The 17,020-nt window shown below is 38.3% G+C and overlaps 1 protein-coding gene across 4 annotated transcripts in view; it reads right to left on the minus strand.

Annotated features, from left to right (window-relative positions):
* tmem245 (transmembrane protein 245) overlaps positions 1 to 17,020 on the minus strand; it is a 76,414-nt gene that overhangs the window by 4,838 nt on the left and 54,556 nt on the right. For 3 of the 4 annotated variants that reach the window (XR_009999796.1, XM_062957831.1, XM_008113017.3), the window contains 3 exons: positions 5,445 to 5,545; positions 3,506 to 3,680; positions 1,121 to 1,315 (listed from right to left, as the gene is read on the minus strand). Coding sequence is in view for 3 of the 4 variants with exons in the window: in XM_062957831.1 (XP_062813901.1) it covers positions 1,121 to 1,315; positions 3,506 to 3,680; positions 5,445 to 5,545 (471 nt within the window). In the remaining variant the exon portion in view is untranslated. Of the gene's footprint in view, positions 1 to 1,120; positions 1,316 to 3,505; positions 3,681 to 5,444; positions 5,546 to 9,739; positions 9,784 to 17,020 lie in introns of those variants that run through there. The other variant, XM_062957832.1, reaches the window with a different exon arrangement.

Here is a 17,020-nt window from a genome sequence, read left to right on the forward strand (position 1 = left end):
AATTATTGTTGACTATGCAAGTGTGTGCCTGTATGGCTGTTCCACAGTTTGGAGGAGACGTATTTCATTTGGCTGCTTGCCCAGCTGATGCACAACCCCTCCCCTTTTCTTTTGCTTTGAATTCGCAAACTGAACTAACAGGAAACTTAATTCTCCAAATCACTAAAAAAGCAAAGCACGCCATGTTGGTCATAAGAAAATAAATAACCTGCATAGTAGAACAATACTATTTCAGCCCAATAAAACTACAGTAGTCTCGGTTAACCGAGCCCCGGTTAACCGAGCCTCTGTATTATCCAAGGCACCACCAGGGTGCCCCTCCCTCTCCTTCCCCTTCTCTCGAGCGAAGGGAGCTCGAGAGGAGAGGGAGGGGCCTGGCCGAGAAAGATCCAGAGCCCATGGGGTGTTTCTCGGAGGGACAGGCCCTTGCTCCAGCAAGGGCCTGTCCTCCGAGACGAGGAGCGTGCCACGGGTTTTCCTCAGCCAGGCCCTTGCTGGAGGACGTCTCCCCAGATCTCCCTCGGTGACCACTCGCCTCTTGGAAGCGCCTGTGAGTGTTGCTAGGCAGCAGTACTCATGGGCGCTTCCCTGGACCGAGTGCTTGTCGTAGGGATGAAGCCCCGTACCTCGGTGATCACTCGCCACTTGGGAAGCGCCCGTGAGTGTTGCTAGGCAGCAGCACTCACGGGCGCTTTCCTGGGCCGAGTGGTCGCGTGAGGGACAGAGCCCTTTCCCTCAGCGACCACTTGCCCCTTGGGAAGCGCCCGTGAGTGTCGCTAGACAGCAGCACTCACGGACACTTCCCTGGGCCGAGTGGTCGCGTGAGGGACAGAGCCCCATCCCTCAGTGACCACTCGCCGCTTGGTAAGCGCCCGTGAGTGTTGCTAGGCAGCAGCACTCACGGGCGCTTCCCTAAACCGGATTGCCGGGAGGGATAATAGGGTCTCCCGGCAATCCGAGGAGTTTGGTTATCCGAGATTGGGCCCACCTCATTATCTCGGATAACCGAGACTCTACTGTATTACATCAAGATGGCAATAGTGTAAATATTGGGGAGCAGGAGCAATAGGCAAATTGTAAAAGGTAGTAGTAATTCGTGACAATTAGGATAGCAGCTTACCGATATATCTGTAAAGGCCAAGGTATTTGTGATGGTGTGGGCAACGAGGATGTTGGACTCAAAAGCATAGCACTGTAGATATTAGAGGCTACCACAAGTATACACAGGAGTATGGGTCCTATTATGGCTCCTTCTAGTCCCAGGTAATAAGCTCCACCAGCTACTGCAAGGCCTGTCAGGTATGGATGTCCTCCCCTGCAATCACAACATATTTATTTACAAGTGTACAGAATTATATTTTAACTAGCAGCACTAATGTTCTTCTACAATATTTGAAGACGGGATCTACACTACAGCACTGGTTACTTGTACATATTCATTGGTGGCAGGGCTGAACCACAGTGTGCGCTTTGGGAATGCATCTGAGCAGTGATTCTTAGCAGAAAAAATGTGAGTATGCATGAGTATTTGTCAAGATGAGGTGGGGGCAGCAAAATGACTTGGACTAGCCCTGCTAGTGGATTGGCCTTCAATTTTTCTGAAATGGGTGAATTTGATGACATAAAATACAAGTCTCAAGATGCTGCTGGATCCCTCCTCCCTACCACACTTTCCTTTGATGGTGATATGCTTAAGCAAGTCAGCTCGCCAACCTGAGAGACCGGAACTGCATATTCATCTGCTCACAAGCAATTCCTCTCCTATTTCCAAGATAGCCACCACCAAGCATAGTACATTCCATGCCACATTTGCAAATAATGCCATGGGAATGTTTTATGGAAATATTATAACCGACACATAAGAGATTTCACTTTTCTGCTTCATGTGTTGCTTCTCAATCTAAAGAAGATGGTGGACAATTTAATGTTTGGCAAATAAATTGAGAGAACTGCAGAAATGGCAAGAAAAAGGTTTGGGAAGTTCAACACTTAAAAAAACATTTAGAAGTTGATGAAGATTTTGGCTCTGGATGGTGGAGGAAGAAAAGAAAAGCAGAAGCACTGCGCAGGGCACTTCAAAATGTTGGCCCAATTTCCAAGTAATATATTTCAGGTTGGCAACATGCAACAAATATACAAAAAGTAGGGGAATAGGTAAGAATACGGGGAACAGTACTGGAAGCCAAACTCAGTAACTCAGCCCAATCTTGGAGCTGTTAATAGTAAGATTGTCCACATAGAACTCCTAAAGCAATGCCAAAATGAAGTACTTCGTGTTCAAACACAGAATAACGAATATAAAGAACTCAACAGCTCTGAAGCTTGGCTTAGGATGCAGCAGAATTAAAAAAAGTCCGATTGTGGGGAATAAAAGGAAACCTCAGGGTGATTCCTGGCTTCTTGAATAAATGAAAGCTAATTAATTGGATACTACAGAACACAGATAAATCAAAACAAAAAGTATTATGGGAGTTCCCTGCTGATACACTTGAGGGAACTGAGGAATGGGAACCATATTTCTTGACAATACTCTGCAAACGCCACTTTAGAGGTACCTTCATGGGTTAACTATCTTGGAAGAGACTTGGCAAATCTGGTGCAGTTCCATAAGAGCAACTCCTCTAATTTAATCAATGAAGGAAGCATAAGGACAATTAGTCTCTCAGCCCTCTGAGGCTGTCTAATGCTCTGCTCTCATTCCTGGCAGCCTTTGAGTCTCTGACTCTCTTGGCCTTTCTGGAATTAAATATATTTCTTAGCCTAGGCTCATCAAAGTGTAATAAAAGTACAAGACACAGACTGAGCTTTTTTTTGTAACAGCACTTTGTCAGTGGTATTGAATGAGCTGAGTACTATTAAGAGGTTTGTATACTGCAGAGTATGGTACTCTATGTAACCAAATCACGTTTTATGCAAGTGATACCCAGAAATCGCTGTATTCTCTAAACTTTTCCCCTCTATATTATTGCTCTTGATTGTTTGAACACAATTCAAATTTCTGTTTGTCCATCCAATTGTTAATCCCAACTATTGGGTTAAATCCACCTGTTAGTCTCATCTAGAGGAAAGCCATTCAATCAACAGGATTCATGTAAGTATTAAATCAAGAAATTTCACTGATTCAATGGGAATGCTCTAAGATGGGAGTAACAATTGGATTTAGCCCCAGGTTTCTGTCATAAATGCTTGTGTTTTTACGGTTCAAAACTACATAGTATTTTACTTGTCAAAGACAGGCTTCATTTTTTATTCGTAATATTTGGTTTGGTAGGCCAGCTTCATATTGCTTTAAAATATCTATCCCATGATTTCAGAGTTGTTACTTTTCCTGAATTAGTCGAATTCATGCCATTTGGTGAGATGTGTCTTTAAATCATATTCAAGGTAATTTCTGAGAACAATATGTAACCATATCTTATTTCTTGCATAGGTGCCAAACACTTTCCACTCAGTCTACTATAGGATTTCTCCCAATATCTTATGAAACGTGTTCAGAAATACTTACCCAGATATATCAGAATAGATTGCCGTGTCTACAAAATATGTTGGCAACAGATGGCAAACCAAGAGGAGGATGGATTTATATCCTTCTCCTTGAACAAGCCAAAGGTCTAGAACTGCAGGTATCGCTGCCCAATATGTTCCCAGAAATGGAACAACTCCAAGTAGTGCAGCTAGTGCTAAAGGTAGACAAAGTCTAGAGTTAGATGTGAGAATTCAACCATCAACGTATTTCACTAGAAATAGATTCTTGTAAAAAAATGGCAACTTTTCTTACTGCACAATTGTGTTTAAATGCATGAGAATAGTTATATAAATAATAGTTCAAATTATGATTATTTTTATTATAAAAGTAAATAATTTCAGCCTAAACTTTAACACCATTAGGTCAACAACATAGAAACAATCCAGATGATGTAGCAGACATTTGTACAATAGCAAATTAAGAGTTGAATTCCTCATTCAGGATTAACATGTATTCTCTACCATTACAATTGTACCCCCATAGCAATATCATTACCAAATTTGCAATTGATACAACCGTGGTGGGGCTTATCTCTGAAGGGGATGAGTCTGCCTATCGGGATGAGGATCGGCTGCTCTTGTGATGCAGGGACAATAATCTGGTTCTTAACATCAACAAGACCAAGGGGATCATAGTGGATTATAGGAAGAACAGACCAGAAATTCAGCCCTTGGTCATAAATGGAGACCAAGTGGAGCAGGTGGCCAGTTTTAAATTCCTGGGTGTCACTGTGAAGGGGGATCTGACCTGGGGCACACATACGGCAGTGTTGGTTAAGTGGATCCAGCAAAGACTGTATGACCTGAGACTCCTAAGGAACCACCAACTGAAAGAAAAACAGCTGGTGACCTTCTACCGCTGTGCTATAGAGAATGCCCTAACCTATTGCATCTGCGCATGGTTTGGTAGCTGCACAGTGGCAGATAGGAAGGCGCTCCAAAGGGTCACCACTTCTGCACAGCAAATAATTGGTTGCCCTCTTGCCTCATTGGAAGAACTTTATAATTCCTGCTGTCTTAAGAAAGCTCAGAGCATTCTTGGAGATACATTTCACTCAGCATATTCTTTTTTTGAATTATTGCCACCTGGCAGATGGTACAGGGTGACAAAGACAAGGACAAACAAACTGAAGGATAGTTTTTATCCTAGAACTATGGCTATGTTTAAATCTGTGGTTTCGCAATGATATGGCATTGGGGGCTGTGTAGTGGTGAGGGTGTGTGGAGGGATGAATGTGTTGTTTTGTGGTGTGCGTGGGGGAAGGCATGACATTTCTTTGTGCAATAGCACAATGAGAAATAAAGCTATTTTATATAATATAATATAATATAATATAATATTATATTATATTAGAATTCAGTAGATTTTATTCAATGCAGCTCAAGAGCAGGAACATTTTTACAAGAAGAAATGCCATCTCTTTTTCTTAAGATCCATGGGTACCTTGTCTTCTCAAGCCAAAAAGATTCAAAAAGTACTAAGATGTAGGTGGGATGCTGCACTGGGACTGGATGGAATTTAGCTGGTGTCAAGTGTTTCTATACAGGCAATCACATTGACTGAATTATGTGCTTTTCTACTGACACTGACAGACTTAGATCATGATTAACTTGTCCCACTAATTTCTAAATAACCTACATGTACCCAATTTACTAAAAGATTTATCGAGCCCACTATAATTTACAAGGAAAGACATATCCATTATACAGAAGACAACTAAAATGTAATTCAGGAAACAAAATGATTGCTACAGTGGCCAGAAAGGGTGGCCCAAGAGTTACCAGGATTTTACAGGAAAAGTAATTTGAGGAATATACAGATATTTTTTGCTCCGGCACAGATGTAAAATCTTGCAATAAACAGTAAGCGAAATCTTGACGCAACTTCCAGAATCAAGTATCATTGTTTGACTTCTCACCTGAGGGTATGAAGACAATGTTTATGCCAAAAACAGTATGGGTTAGCCAGGTGTACAGTCCATAGAATCCAGCCATTTTGAGGGATGCATCAAATACACCTCTAGAAAAATAAAAAAGCCAGGTAAAAATCTACTAATTGACCTGCATGAAAATACTCTCTTAAAAAGATGTTAAAAACAAATATCAGTTCCCTTAATATCAAGACTGTTTAGTAAATATTCTACCAGTGATGAAGAGAATTCTACTTGCTCTTTGGTTCAATGACTTGAAGCTGATAATAAAGGGACAAATAGTTTTGACTGAATTTCTGTATCCCTAATTTCACTGTGGGCCACACACATCTGGTAGTGTGCAGCAATCTGAAATGGAAGAAAATATCAACTTTGTAGTATCCCCAAATTGTTATTTTCTCATCAGAATAAGACATGTGAGGAATGCACACAGTGTTTTAGAGTAGACTGTTGCTTCCTGCATGCAGGGATATGATTTAACCCTAAGGTAAGGTTTACCTTTGCCACATGTTTTGTTTTACTAATGAAATGAGGTGAGAGTGAATGCATTATTGCAGCAGCAGCATTGACTTTGGTTGAGATTGGAGCTCCAGACTCAAACAATTGCTTCTAGGCCCCATAATTACCCACCTTTGCAAGAGGTGTTATCTGACTGGTAGTATTGATGATATTGTTACTCAAATGAAGAAAACTGATAGATTGTTCCATAAACACAAAATGTGTTATAAAACCCATAAATCACACAAAAAGTCAGTGCTATCACTTGAAAGCCTTTACTCTTTGCTGATCATTGTCTTATTATATTTTTATTTGCTGTTGCTGTTATTTCAATTCAAAAAGCAGCTAAATAAAAGCAAACCCAGAAACATCCCAGTGCTAAGGCCTTCCTTTCTGATCATCTCTGTACATATTCCTGAAATGTAGCAGCAGCTATAAATGGGAGCAATTCACAAATCTTTACAGACTTCTATAATTGATATATCGTCATATTAAAGAGACCTTAGGAGAATCGCAAGCAACAGGAAATTGAATATTGCTCAATAGTGATGGAACTTATCTAGTATGCAGAGTCATATGGATTACAAGCTAATTTTTATTATTCAGTATTATCAGTAGATATTAAAGATATTATCCAAAAATACAAATATATATATGGTTGTGGGGAAGTAAATCTAGGTTTCCTAGTGTGCAGCTTTGATGGCAAAAAGTAAAATTGAGTCAAATAATGGAGAGAACATTTGTGTCTGAACTGTGAGATAGTCAGCTTTGTTGCTTCTTTCAAGATGCAATCCTTTCTCTACTTAGCAATTTTAGTGGTTTTATCATTTAAAGGGGTGAGAGGTTAGCTCTAAGGCCACCAATAAGTCGGAAACAAGTTGAAGGCACAACAACAAAAATGTACCTAAATAAATAGATATATACAGTCCTGAAAGTTTAATTAGACCAATTTTAGCACTTTGGTAAACAAAATTCTCCTTAAGTACAAGCAGTCCATGAGTTACAAACATCTGACTTACAAATGACTCATAGTTAAGAATGGAGGTGATAAAACAGGAAGTGAGAGAAATTGACACTGAAGAAGGAAATTCACCCCTGGAAGATTTATCATGGGACAAAGGTGTCTCCACTAAAGCCCCAATCCTTGTTTCCACAACAAAGCCACAATTATCAAAATCAGATTATCTCAGGGACAGAAAGTGAGGTGAAATTCTCTGAACAGGGGCACAGACAGCAAAACAAACACCATGTTAACCCTTCCCTATGCTATCCAAAGCTTAGAGAGAGAAAGGGAGAGAGGGAGGGAGAGAGAGCACATGTTACACTTAACATATGTAGCTGTTCTGACTTAGATACAAATTCAACTTAAGAACAAACCTACAGAACCTATCTCGTTTTTGGGGACTGCCTCTTCTTGGGGACTGCCTGCACTGCTTTTTCAAAAGCAAAAATAGGTAAAACAAAGCCTCCCTAGGCCTTCATTTTAATAAACAGAGAGTTCTCTTTTTTTTCAGATTCACATGTTCTGGTCAATAGGAAATTTAAAGTAGACATAACTTCTTGCAATAATTTGTTTCTTTGTAGTTCTTTGTAAGTGACCTCTGCTTTAAAAATGCCAGTCTCCTTGAATTTCTTTTTCTTCCACAAGGAATTTAATTTTAATAAGGCTAGAAGCCATTGCTCCACAGATTTTTCTCTTGAATGATTAAGCAACTACTATCCAATAATTGCATAATGTAGTGATCACTTAAATCTGGAAAATAGAGGGGAAAGACAAAGTGGATCAAGCTGCTGTTACCCCATCTCTAATGAAAAGATGAATAAAAATTAGTTGATACTATGGAGAATAATGACTTGGACAATGCAAAGGAATCCAAGTAAGATGATTGATGGTATGAAAGGTTAAACATTAAAACTAGACAGCTTTTAAGAAAGGAATAAAGATGAATGTCGACTTTTCTTCTTTTGTAAACTCTTTCCCTCTGGTAGCTAATCATAGAGATCAATAATAATTAAAGGGGGAGCTGGAAGTCATACAGAAATTTCTGTATAGATTTCTAGTTTTATAAATATAAAGAAGTTTGTAGGGGAAATGCAGAGAATGAAATTATAGACAGATCTTATGGAATTATAAGGACAGCAGATATGATTGATTGGTGTTCATCTTGTATACTATTTTAGGTTGTCTTTCTGTTATTCTTCAGCAGTGAAAAAACTGTAAATTTGAAAAAAAAATAGTTTTGGGCATGAACCACCCAAAACATATGGCAAGGTTATTGATGTTTGCTTTGGTTCATTTTAATGATGTTTTATAATCTGCTGTTTTTAATTGTTTAATTAGATTGTTTTATGTTTTTTAAATGTGTTTTTAGTTGGAAACTTTGTTGTTGCCCGGTTTGGTCCCGCTTGTAAGCTGCCCTGAGTCCCTTCGAGGAGATGGTGGCAGGATATAAAAATAAAGTTGTTGTGTTGTTGTTGTTATTATAATTAGGCTGACAGAAAATCAAAAGATATATCTACTGCAGAAGCCCTTAGGAAATTTCGGTGTATTTATAGTTCAGGTATTTAGTGACTCACCCATGTTTTCACACTTACAGTAGAGTCTCACTTATCCAACATAAACGGGCCGGCAGAATGTTGGTAAGCGAATATGTTGGATAATAAGGAGGCATTAAGGAAAAGCCTATTAAACATCAAATTAGGTTATGATTTTACAAATTAAGCACCAAAACATGTTAGACAACAAATTTGGCAGATAAAGTAGTTCAATACGCAGTAATGCTATGTAGTAATTACTGTATTTATGAATTTAGCACCAAAATATCACGATATATTGAAAACATTGACTACAAGACACATGGTTTCTAAATGGTAAATGCTATCCTTCAAAATTTCAATCATTTTCATCTTCCTCAGATAAATACAAGCAGTAGCCTTCCTGGTCCACATTCTCACTTAAAGGTCGGCATTAGTGTTCATATTCCCACCTCTAATTATAAGTAAAGTCATACGTGAGTTGAGTGAAAGGTTGTGAAATAAGAAATTAGTTCAAATCAGCCTCTGTGAAAGAGTTTAAAGCATGCACACAGCTGGATGAGGAGATAACTTTATAAGAAGGGCTAGGGAAATGCAAAGGTTTGTTAAGGGTTAGTTTTAGGATTAAACTTTAGACAATTATATCATTTGTTCCTTTCATGTACCAATTTTCTTTTATTTTAATATTTTAGACAGATCACAAGGTGAGAGAAGGAAATTAGCATTCTTGCCTTCTGTTTTGTTTCATTTTACTGATTTTTCCCCCCTATAATTATTTTCCTAGGCTAAGATCATCAATTGTGTACTTCCTCTGGACTGCACAGTTTCTGACAGAATAAGTGAGTTCCCTCTTCCTCCCTGTCCATCAAATTCCTGCTCTGTAATACTTGGAAAACACCTGGAAAGGGTTTCTAGAATCACAAATCACAGCAGGAGAGGAAGAAAATCCTGATTCTACTGGGATACTAAAGTACTCCAATTGATCTTACACTTTAAAGAAACAACACATAGTGATCATATGATTTTAGTGTGTAGTTAGTGGGAAACTGGGGCATTGTTTTATTATCAGAATTACTCTAGTTCCTGTTAGTTTAAGATTATTTAAATTAAACATTTGACAGCTCTGGTTTTCAGTTATTAAGACCTGAACTGCTAAATGAACAGCTGAATATTTTGATAGCTGTGCTCCAGATTTGTAAAAAAAAGTTCCTCAAACCATTATTTATTCAGTGTAGTAATAAAATGTGTACCTTTGTGGTGAGGAGGAATTGTTGGTTTGATCAGGAGTTCAAACCTACAAAGAAAACAACAGCTTTTATAATAAGGTTAAAACGTACTACACTGACCCGATTTTTAATAGTTTAAGATAAAATACTATGTAAAAAGATAAAACAGAACAAAAATCCATACACAATTCAGACATTGAAAGAATTTGGTTTAATATGCCTTATAATGATTTTGGGGAGAAATGGCAAACACCATAAATGGATCTTACAGATTAGCATTCAATATGCTTATTTCAGTTGAGCATGAAATTTTTCAAATATTATATTTTGTAGAAATGGAGAAGGGTTTATTAGATATAGACATCTGAATTCTACCAGATTGATCTCCATTTTTGGAACCTGAAGTGCGACATTTAAGAGGTAATATTAAATTAGGTGAAACTAATTTGTAATCCTTGATTAAAGCTGCTAATATGTTAATCCCTAGCTGATTAAATTTAAGGTAAATTTAAGGTAAATTTATGCTAAACTCTCTTTAAAGAAAAGGGACATGACAATAATTCACAGACCTCAATGCCTTTCAGATACTGCTTCTGTATTATAATGTAAATTACTAATTTTAAAACTAGCATATTAGAAGAAGAAAGTTGCATTTATGGTGAACAAAAATCAGGTTGCAAAGAAGATTCAGTATAAAAGCAACATTTTTATATAAATATGTAACAAATTTCAAGTTCTTCAAAAAAAAGTTTTTTTTGTAGATTATGTAGATCACACACAGACTTTTACCATAATAAGAAAGACTTAAATTCTCTGGTGTTAATATTATTATTTTTGAACAGAATTTGATTCTCACCATTTTAATTCAGTTTTAAATGATACTCACTTCTAAGTTTTAGAAATGCCAAGGTGGAATGTTCTACGTGATGAATTAAACAATGGAATAATTAAATGTGTGCTTTCTGTCCTTGTTTCAATGTGTATTTATATAATACTGTGAGGTTTTCCATCTCATTTTCCCCCAATCATGGATGAAAAATAAACTAAAGTTTTATTGTATGCTAATATGGCTGTTATCCATTCACTGAAATGAAGAAGATTTTGAAACTATTTAGAGAAAATTATTAGACATGGATAACATATATCAATTACAAAGAGATAAATGTAATGTTTCTTTGCCAGAAAGTCATGAAGTCATTTATGGATATATCACAGAACATTTTAAGGACTTTACATACTTGCAGGTTTTAGTTTATGAAATAGTTGGGTTATATTTCTGGTAATAGTAAACTGCCTCTATTGAGAGAAGACAATAATATATAACAGCCATGGTGTGGTTTGTGGAAATTGAGCTTGTTGCATTATGTGGGCAAATAATTTGTGGGCTTTTAACCAGGTTTAAATGAGATTTGGAATACACCGTTTGTACTTGGCTTATCAATTCTGGTTGATTCGATCCACGGCTTGAAATGTCACTCAAACTAACCATGATTGCTTCTAGCTGATGTTTTTGACAAGTACACTGCCAGGTAAGAGTTCTGAGAAAAGACTATGCATATAATGAGACCATTTGCTGGACCCTTTTCCTCTCAGACATCTTGTATTTCTCTGCCTGCTAAGAAGAGTAATTCTTTGCCACTCCTATTAGTCAAGATAGCTTCTGCCCTGAGCTGCAGCTTCTTGCAGTTATAATGCAATGTAGGGTGAAATCGCAAAGCAAAAGGCCAGTGTAGCTAGCAGACCTACATGCACAAGACCAGGAAGAGAGGGTTCTGGCAGTGAACAATACTTAGTGAACACCTCATTTATCTTAATTCAAGCAACACATGCAAGAGAGAAGCACCGGGGGGGGGGGGGGGGGAGGGGAATCTTATATTTCACATTTTACCATAGATAGTAATATCCAAGATGAAGAGCAATGGGTGTTATTTCCTCCTAAAGTGGGGAAGACGGCAATACAGTAGAGTTTCGTTTATCCAATCTTCGCTCATCCAACGTTCTGTATTATCCAATGCAGTCTGCCTCCCGCCTGGATCCACAGCTGCTTCTCTAGGCAGCAATGCGCAGCGGGCCAACACGCCCAACAACAACACAAATGCAGCCATGCTCCCAAACAAGTGGCAGACTGGTTCTAAAACATGTTTTGGTGCTTAATTTGTAAAATCACAACGTAATTTGACATTTAATAGGCTTTTCCTGAATCCCTCCTTATTATCCAACATTTTTGCTTATCCAAAGTTCTGCCGGTCTGTTTATGTCGGATAAGCGAGACTCTACTGTATGTTAATGTTCAGGTTACTTTTCACTATAGAATCATAGAAACATAAAGTGGAAAGAGACCTTGTGGGCCATCCAGTCCAACCCCCTGCCAAGAAGCAGGAAAATCACATTCAAAACCACTATTTCTTTTTTGAGTTTAACCTTTTAAATAGCATCTTCCTGTTAATATTCCTATTTCCTCCTGCACATCCCCATCTCAATCCGAAGTGCATGGACCATTCTCAGGACAGTCCTAATGGCTCAACAGATTTTTGTTCTGCAATCTTGGCACATACATCGTAGGAATTCAATAGAAAAGAATATACATTTTACCACAATGAGCCAAGACTATCTAAGGAAGAGATGTAGACAAAAAGAGGACCAAAGTCTGGTATTGTCAAAAAAACTTTAATAATACTGAAGGTAACTGACATATTCTGGAGATAATGTTGCTTTTTCAACAAACCACACATAAAATTTAAATAAAATATAAGTGCTAACTCAAGATTATAATTATTATGGACAAAATAAAACTGAACTTTACTATATACAAGTACTAAGGAATCAAAATGAAAATTAAAAATATATTACAACAGTCCACTGGAGAATAGCATGGTGGTATTTCAAACTACATCTGCAAAACCTCTATGCTCTGATGAAACGAAGACTTTAAAAACTCTAAAATATTGACAGCCACCTTCAGCCCCCCATAAACTGTATATACTCGAGTATAAGCCGACCCGAATATAAGCCGAGGCACCTAATTTTACCACAAAAAACTGGGAAAACTTATTGACTCGAGTATAAGCCGAGGGTGGGAAATGCAGCAGCTACTGGTAAATTTCAAAAATTAAATTAGATACCAATAAAATTACATTAATTGAGGCATCAGTGGGTTAAATGTTTTGAATATTTACTGTATTTCAAAGAAAAACAGTAAACTAACTCTATAAGTGGAAAAGCAACAATAACTTTATAATAATCATCATCATTAACAACAACAGCTTCATTTGTACCCTGCCCTATCTATTTCCCCCTGGGGACTCAGGCCAGCTTCCAACATAGTAACAGGTAAACATATAATGCCTACATAAACAATGCAGGGCTAGATATAGATCTATCATTATATATACTAATTTCACATGTGTATTTCCCCCTGAGACCTTTGCAAATCCTCTCTCTCTGTGCATTTTCCTCCTGCAATATTTGCAAGCCCTATTTATCAATGTTTATATCTATCTAGACATCTGTGTGTGTGCGTGCGCGCGCGTGCGCACGCGCATTTTCCCTCTGCATTTGCAAACATGTGAGGGTAAAATTCATATATAAAATTAATGTATACATATAGGAACAGATATACAGGTACATGGACATCTCTAGTTATCTATATTTACATAGGATTTGCAAAGACCTGTAAACATATGAGGGGAAAATTCATATATTAATGTATTTGTAGGGGGAACATCTATATAAATATTTAGAAGCTTTGGGGCATAAATTTACCCAAGGAAGAAATGCAAGCAAAGCCCCCTAAAAACAACTTTGTCCTCTTTTCTCCTGCCCTTTCCCACCTCTTTTCTTTCTCCCTTTTTCAAACTCTAAAAGTAGGCAGAAAAGGCTTTTTAAAACTTCTCTCCCCCTCTCAAAAAACCCACCTCATTTTTGTTTCCTTAGGAATAAAAAGAAATACACACCTTCTATTGCTCTCTTTTCCCTCCTTCCCTCCCTTTGGACTCAAATGTTCTTGCAATAATAGTAGTAGTAGTAGTAGTAATAATGATAATAATAATGATGATGATGATGACGAATTGTGCAAATTTGCAAGAATATCTTTTTTTCTTCCCCTTCTGCCCATGCAATCTGGCTTGCATCTCACACTCTCCTTTCGCTTTTGAAAACATTTGCTTCTTCTCTGTCTCTCTCTCAAAAAAATATAAGATAACCAGCCTGGGAGGAGAAGCGAAGAAGGGAGGTTTTGGAAAAGAAAACATACTGTGGCCTCCAGGCTTGCTGCTGGCTTGACCTTGACCCAAATATAAGCCGGGGGAGGCATTTTCAGCTCATAAATAAGGGCTGAAGTATATACGGTATATGCTCACATGGCATGAACTACCAAGAACATGACTAAACTTAAGATTTTACCTCTCTCCATTGATTGATGAAAGACCACATGAAAGAATACAACACTTTTAAAAATGAATGCTAATAGTTGCCCAGTAAGTTTCAGAAACAAAAAGAAATAGGAAGATGCTATTCCTTTACACTATGCGACACTATGTCTAGAATCTTGTATGGATTAGTATAGCACAGTAGTTTTAAACGTAGAACTAAGTTATAGAGAGCCATTCACCCTTTTCCCCTAGACCTATCACAGAGTCTCTGCTGCCTGCCATGGCTGTTAGTGATACGATTGGAGAAGCATCTGGCTATGTCTTTGCAGTCAGACACATCATCCACTGATGATCAATGATTACATCATCCACTGAGATCAGCTAAGTTTCTCTGGAGGTCTTAGTTGATCATAATTTCACATCAGGCTTCAGGGAAAGGTTACCCAACCCTACCTACTTTAACTCAGGGGCGTGAAGAATTTCAGTAGGTGGAGATTCCTTAGAATCATAGAATAGTAGAGTTGGAAGAGACCTCATGGGCCATCCAGTCCAACCCGCTGCCAAGAAGCAGGAAATCGCATTCAAAGCACCCCCGACAGATGGCCATCCAGCCTCTGCTTAAAAGCCTCCAAAGAAGGAGCCTCCACCACAGTCTGGGGCAGAGAGTTCCACTGCCGAACAGCTCTCACAGTGAGGAAGTTCTTCTGATGTTCAGGTGGAATCTCCTTTCCTGTAGTTTGAAGCCATTGTTCCGCATCCTAGTCTGCAAGGCAGCAGAAAACAAGCTTGCTCCCTCCTCCCTATGACTTCCCTTCACATATTTGTATTTATTTATTTATTTATTTATTTATTTACAGTATTTTTATTCTGCCCTTCTCACCCCGAAGGGGACTCAGGGCGGATTACAATGAACATATATATGGCAAACATTCAATGCCAACAGACAAACAACATACAGTATAGACAGACACAGAGGCATTTAACATTTTTCCAGCTTCACGATTCCGGCCACAGGGGGAGCTGTTGCTTCACCATCCACTAGTGGCTGTACTTCCTCATTCCTTTCCTCGTGTTTTGCTGGCAGTTTTATGGTGTTGTAAATTAGTCAAATTAGCCTCCCCAATAAAGCGTACCTAAATTTCCCTACTTGACAGATGCAACTGTCTTTCGGGGCTGCATAGGTCAACAGCAAGCCGGGCTATTTAATGGTCAGGGGCTTAACCCGACCCGGGCTTTGAACTCATGACCTCTCGGTCAGTAGTGATTTATTGCAGCTGGTTACTAGCCAGCTGCGCCACAGTCCGGCCGGTACATGGCTATCATGTCTCCTCTCAGCCTTCTCAGCCTTGAGACCCCTTATCTCATCATAATGAATATTTGTTCAATGAGAAGCGTGAGGGGGTTGTAGCTTTGAGTCTGGTTACCCAAAGTAACAGAAAGTTTTAGAGGCTTTCAGGTCCTGGGAGTCATACATAATATTGATTGAATCAAGGTTTCATTGGGTAAGGTCAAGGGAGACAAAACACATTGTAGGGTATATTCTCCTGCCTCAACCAACTAAAATCCAGCTTACGAAAGCGGATGAAAAAGAAGTCTTCCTGCACTTAATAAGCAAAGTTTTGACTAACATCAGATTTAAAGCAGAGGTGGGCATTGGGCAACTCAAGGCTCAAGATATTTTGGGGCTCCCTTCTCCTATTGGCCATGCTGCTAGGAATGAAGGGAATTGCAGATGAGAAACATCTGAAATGTCACATTTGTCAAACCTCTTGAGGGGCATGGCTGGGTAGAAATGACTGGTTTTTCAAATGCATATTTCTCAGCATAAGAAGAGTCAAGATCTTCATTTGAAATACAGTGGAAACATTTTCTTAATAGACCTAGCACTGGATGAGTCCAGCCTGAAAATTGCATCCACAAACAAACCCTCTTATTGCTGCCTTAACTTGGGGGAAATGAGAGGAGCTCAGACACCTTCTTCCCACTACCTGAGGGAATATGAGACCAAAAGATAACCACTGATAATAGACAACAGAAGTAGAAGAACTGGTTATCTGATTTTATTATACAGTTATGTAGTTATTTCACCAGCACAGGATAACTGAGCTTCTCAAACAGAAGAGGACTGTATGGGAATATTAAGGATCTTATTTTTTCCTCTTGCTCTTAGAAAACAGAATTCAGAAGGAAGTGGAAAGTGCTTTCTAGCCAACCCCATGATTGGTCTTATGTCTTCTGCTGAACAGAGTAAAGATCAATTGTCTGGAGCAACGGAGCCAAGGAATGGGAAATAAATATGATCTCAGCATTACAATTAAAATGTTCAACTGATTACTTTGAGGAGAAAACCCCTTTGATACGACATCATATTAATATGAGGCATCATCTTAAGAAGGAGAGGCTATCATCAGCTGCAAACATCTCTTGGGAGAAATCACTTGAAGTTAGCGTTACAACTAATAACATTTTTAAACCATTTTCCTTTAAGCCTTTAAGATAAAGAATATGGAAGATAGGATAGCAGCTGAATGTAAGAGCAAAAAAAAATCAGCAGGCTAAATATTTTAAAATTTCAGTTAAAAAAAAGATCACAAAACACTGCATTGTTTGACAAGGCAGGTTATTTGTAAGGAAAGTTGTGTTACTAACAATTACATTCATAAAGTCATTCTGATCTTAGGTTCAGGAAATATTCTTTAACAATATGTGGATTTTTATGTGCCATGTAACAGCTGTAACTACACGAGTGGTTTCCAGTTAAATGAAATTTGTCTTTATAGATGGTGCACTGGAAGTAAGAACTCCCCCACTTCATGTTAGCTGTATTTATGTCTGGAGTGTGTGTTTGGAGAACCATTTGATTATGTGCTAACCCAATGGTTTTTGAAGTGGTACAGTCCAGATATAATTTTGCTGTCTTAGTGAGTCTGATAGT

Source organism: Anolis carolinensis, chromosome 6, assembly GCF_035594765.1.
Source record: "Anolis carolinensis isolate JA03-04 chromosome 6, rAnoCar3.1.pri, whole genome shotgun sequence".
NCBI classification, from domain to species: Eukaryota; Metazoa; Chordata; class Lepidosauria; order Squamata; family Dactyloidae; genus Anolis; species Anolis carolinensis.